Here is a 5,252-nt window from a genome sequence, read left to right as displayed (position 1 = left end):
ACTAGTGGCCCGGTGCACAAAATTCGTGCACATTAAAAGGGGATTAATTTAGATGAAATATGTTAATATGGCTATTTGACCTTTCTCTATAATAGAAGTGTCAGAGATGAAAGGAAATTAGTAAAATGTACTAATGAAAATCTCCCTTCTGTCAGAGTCTGGGGCGGGACGCGGGGCCCAGAGTCAAGTCCCCGCCCACCCGCGTGGGCCTCGAACTCATGACCCAGACCCGACCGGCCCCACCCCCGTCAAGGCCTGCAGGGCGGGGGGTTCGGCCTCAGGTCCCCCGGTCCTGGAGCGAGGACACAAGGGCTCGAGGGCGTGATGACCATTTGCAAATTAGCTCTTTATTATATAGGATATGGTATATGTATATATTATTGATTTCAGAGTGGAAGAGAGAGAGAGAAGCATCCATGATGAGAGAGAATCATGGACCGGCCGCCTCCTGCACGCCCCCTACTGGGGATGGAGCCCCCAACCCGGGCATGTGCCCTTCTCTGGGTATTGAACCCTGACCTCTTGTCTCCTAGGTGGACGCTCAACCATTGAGCCACGCCGGCCGGGCAATAATTTTATTTTTTACTTTTATGTTCAGTGACTGTGTAGCCATGTGTCTATTGAATTTAAGGCCCTCAGATCCTTCTGTGTTTTGATTTTTTGTTTGTTTGTTTGTTAATCCTCTCCATTGATTTTTAGAAGATCGAGAGAAAGACAGAGAGAAACATCGATGTGAGAGAGACACATCGATGGGTTGCCTCCTGCATGAGCCCCATCCAGGGCCCGGTCCAGGGAGGAGCCTGCATCCGAGGTCCGTGCCCTTGACCAGGAATCGAACCCGGGACCCTTCCATCTGCAGGGCGACTCTCTATCCACTGAGCCACACCGGCCAGGGCTCCTCAGATCCGTCTTGGTCCCAGTGACCATTGAATCAGAAGGAACTAGGTGGTTACGGAACCGAAACAGGTGTCTACGTTTGAATGCACACACACACCTGTTTTTGTTCTCCTGACTCCGATGGTTACAAAGCTCGCAAACAAAACAGCCCCGCGTAGCTGCAAGGGATGCTGGGACACGCATCCGGGAACAAGAGGGTAGACGAAGCCCGGCTGGTGTGGCTCAGTGGTTGAGCGTCGACCTAGGAGCCAGGAGGTCAGGGTTCGATTCCCGGTCAAGGGCACATGCCCGGGTTGCGGGCTCCATCCCCAGTAGGGGGCGTGCAGGAGGCGGCCGGTCCATGATTCTCTCTCCTCATGGATGTTTCTCTCTCTCCCTCTCCCTCTCTGAAATCAATAAAAAGATATTAGAAAAAATATATATATTTAAAACATAAATAAAATATCCATTCACAAAATGCCTTTGCAGCCAACGAATTTGTAAAAGACACTAGTTAAGAACCAGTATGTGTGTTTGAACCACTGCTTGTATATACACTAGAGGCCTAGTGCACGAAATTTGTGCACTGTTAGGGTTCCTAGCAGCTGCCGGCTGCTGGCTGTGGACGCCCTCCCTTCCCCCGGCTGGCCCTGGCCCCTGGTCGAACTCCCGGGAGACCTCCCAATTGAGGGGACAATTTGCATACTATGCTTTTATTATAGAGGATATCGAGACCGGGTGTCCCAGGGCCCTGCTCCCTCCTGTCGATCCTGGAGACCGGGTGTCCCAGGGCCCTGCTCCCTCCTGTCGATCCTGGAGACCGGGTGTCCCAGGGCCCTGCTCCCTCCTGTCGATCCTGGAGACCGGGTGTCCCAGGGCCCTGCTCCCTCCTGTCGATCCTGGAGACCGGGTGTCCCAGGGCCCTGCTCCCTCCTGTCGATCCTGGAGACCGGGTGTCCCAGGGCCCTGCTCCCTCCTGTCGATCCTGGAGACCGGGTGTCCCAGGGCCCTGCTCCCTCCTGTCGATCCTGGAGACCGGGTGTCCCAGGGCCCTGCTCCCTCCTGTCCATCCTGGAGACCGGGTGTCCCAGGGCCCTGCTCCCTCCGGTCGATCCTGGAGACCGGGTGTCCCAGGGCCACGCTCCCTCCTGTCCATCCTGGAGACCGGGTGTCCCCAGGGCCAATCCCTCCTGTTGATCCTGGAGACCGGGCGTCCCAGGGCCACGCTCCCTCCTGTTAATACTGGAGACCGGGTGTCCCAGGGCCCTGCTCCCTCCTGTCGATCCTGGAGACCGGGTGTCCCAGGGCCGATCCCTCCTGTCGATCCTGGAGACCGGGTGTCCCAGGGCCACGCTCCCTCCTGTCGATCCTGGAGACCGGGTGTCCCAGGGCCACGTGCATGGTAACAGTGTAACACTCGCTAATTCTGTGGCCGACTGCATGGCAACTATGTAACACTTGCTAACACCATGGCAACCATGAAACTTTTTCAAATAGGTTTTCCGGGTATTGGTTTTGTCCGGCCGGGAAAACAAACCACACAAAACCACGCAACTGGGCGCCTTAAAACCACAGACATTCGTCCTCTCTCCGCCCTGGAGACCAGGCGTCTGAGATCAGGGGTCCCAGGGCCAATCCCTCCGGAGCCTCCAGGGAGGGTCCCCCTGCCTCCGCCAGCTCCTGGGGCTCCAGGCGTCCCCGGGCTGGTGGCCGCCTCCCCCCATCTCTGCCTCCCTCCGTCTCCACGTGGCTGCTCCTCTGTGTCTGCGTCTCCTCTTCTGTGTCCGACAAGGACCCTGTCCCTGGAGGGAGGCCCCCCTGACCCAGGACGGCCTCGTCTCCGAGCCTTCACTCCATCCCGTCTGCAAAGAGCCTGTTCCAATAGGAGGTCCCATCCCCAGGTTCTGGGGGTCAGGACGGGGATGTCTGTGTTTTGGGGGGGAGCCACCATTCAGCCGTCCGCCCCGAGGGAATCAACTCATCAGGGTTTGCAGGTGGAGGTTGTTCTGTGGCCTCACTTCTATGGGTTGTCTCACAGACAGACAGGTAGAGGCCCCAGGGTGTGTGTGTGGGGGGGGGCTGGCAGGCACAGGGACCCACAAAAGGGGCATTTGGGGGTAGCAGTCAGGGTCCCCCTGAGAGGGAAGCGAAAGAGGAACCAGCCTCGAATGCAGCTCGACCCTCTGTCGCCAACGCCAACCCCGTGTCGGGCCTGGGGGAGGGCCGGGGAGATTTGAATAAGGGTCCACGCGTTTAGTATCGTATTTGCACACCTTACGCTCGCTGGCGTGGCCGGGCCAGCAAGCAGCTGCTGGTGGATGACTTGATCCCCAAATAGAAAAATGAAATCGAGCCCAGGCCGGCGGGGCTCAGGGGTTGAGCGTCGACCTAGGAACCAGGAGGTCAGGGTTCGATTCCCGGTCAAGGGGACATGCCCGGGTTGTGGGCTCGATCCTCAGTGCGGGGGCGTGCAGGAGGCGGCCGATCCCTGATTCTCTCTCCTCATGGATGTTTCTCTCTCTCTCTCTCCCTTTCTCTCTGAAATCAATATATATATATACTAGTGGCCCGGTGCACGAAATCCATGCACAGAGGAGGGGGGTCCCTCAGCCCAGCTTGCACCCTCTCCCAATCCGGGACCTCTCTGGGGATGTCCAACATCCCTCTCGCAATCCAGGACGGCTGGCTCCTAACCACTCGCCTGCCTGCCTCATTGCCCCGAACCCCTCTGCCTGCCTGATCACCCCTAACCCCTCTGCCTGCCTGATCGTCCCTAACTGCTTGTCTGCTGTCTGCCTGCCTGATCGCCCCTAACCCCTCTGCCTGCCTGATCCCCCCTAACCACTCTGCCTGCCTGCCTCATTGCTCCTAACCACCTCTGACTCGGCCCCCGCTGCCGCAGCGTCATCTGGAAGGACAACTGGAATGCTGTCCGCAAGATCATTCAGCTGTCCGGTCTAATTAGCACATTACGCCTTTATTATTATAGACTAGTGGCCTGGTGCACGAAATTCATCCACTGAGGGCGGGAGTCCCGCAGCCCGGCCTGTGCCTTGTTACAGCGCAGGAGCCCCGCGATCCATCACCCCAAAGAGGTAGGCCTCGCGCACCCATCCGGGGATCCTCAACAGATCGCCACAAAGAGGTAGGTCAGAGCCCGGGGTCCCGCCACCTCGCCATGCGGAGCTGCGGGAACCCCAGGCCTCAGTTCACAGAGGCTTCCGCTGGGCCCCAGGCCTCTTGGTGATGGAGTGTGACAGCGTGACACAAGTCCCCGCCCACCCTCACCTGCTGTGCACGCAGCCTCCTGCTGATTGGTCGTTACAGTGTGAGGGCGTGACGACCATTCACATACAGTGTGAGGGCGTGAGGACCATTCGCATACGGTGTGAGGGCGTGACGACCATTCGCATACGGTGTGAGGGCGTGACGACCATTCGCATACGGTGTGAGGGCGTGACGACCATTCGCATACGGTGTGAGGGCGTGACGACCATTCGCATACGGTGTGAGGGCGTGACGACCATTCGCATACGGTGTGAGGGCGTGACGACCATTCGCATACGGTGTGAGGGCGTGACGACCATTCGCATACGGTGTGAGGGCGTGACGACCATTCGCATACGGTGTGAGGGCGTGACGACCATTCGCATACGGTGTGAGGGCGTGACGACCATTCGCATACGGTGTGAGGGCGTGACGACCATTCGCATACGGTGTGAGGGCGTGACGACCATTCGCATACGGTGTGAGGGCGTGACGACCATTCGCATACGGTGTGAGGGCGTGACGACCATTCGCATACGGTGTGAGGGCGTGACGACCATTCGCATACGGTGTGAGGGCGTGACGACCATTCGCATACGGTGTGAGGGCGTGACGACCATTCGCATACGGTGTGAGGGCGTGACGACCATTCGCATACGGTGTGAGGGCGTGACGACCATTCGCATACGGTGTGAGGGCGTGACGACCATTCGCATATTAGCTCTTTATTATATAGGATATGTAGGGTGTCCCAAAATTCACGCAAGAAGTAATTTTGATGGAAAACACAGGTTTGTAATGAAAAATTGTAAATTTTTTATTGATTCATAAAGGACACAGTCTAGGGTTATGGATGGAACAGCAAATCGGGTCCATGGCCTCCCCGGCTTTGCTGGCACAGACGCAAAGCCGCGGTCTTCATGGGTCTTCCTTGTCCCTGCTCCTGGGCCGTCATTGGTACTTGGTGATGCTGATCCAATCGAAGGGATTGATATCCAAGGGCCACAGATATTAGAATCTGATTCAATAAACCAAGTCAAATTAGGTTTTTATTTATTTTTTGTTGTTGTTGTTAATGCTCACGCAAAATTCAAATCTTGCGTGAATTT

At 57.0% G+C, this 5,252-nt stretch overlaps 1 protein-coding gene across 1 annotated transcript in view; it reads left to right on the top strand.

Moving 5' to 3' along the window:
• The window catches only part of P2RY8 (purinergic receptor P2Y, G-protein coupled, 8), a 48,395-nt gene that overhangs the window by 27,787 nt on the left and 15,356 nt on the right, over positions 1–5,252 (top strand). The window contains exon 2 of the mRNA XM_014537841.1: positions 4,204–4,832. Within this exon, the coding sequence (XP_014393327.1) occupies positions 4,204–4,832 (629 nt within the window). The remainder of the gene's footprint in view (positions 1–4,203; positions 4,833–5,252) is intronic.

The sequence above is a fragment of the Myotis brandtii genome, unplaced genomic scaffold (assembly GCF_000412655.1).
Source record: "Myotis brandtii unplaced genomic scaffold, ASM41265v1 scaffold1833, whole genome shotgun sequence".
In the NCBI taxonomy this organism is placed as follows: Eukaryota; Metazoa; Chordata; class Mammalia; order Chiroptera; family Vespertilionidae; genus Myotis; species Myotis brandtii.
The sequence above is the reverse complement of the archived record's forward strand: the minus strand, read 5'-3'. Positions and strand labels throughout refer to the sequence as shown.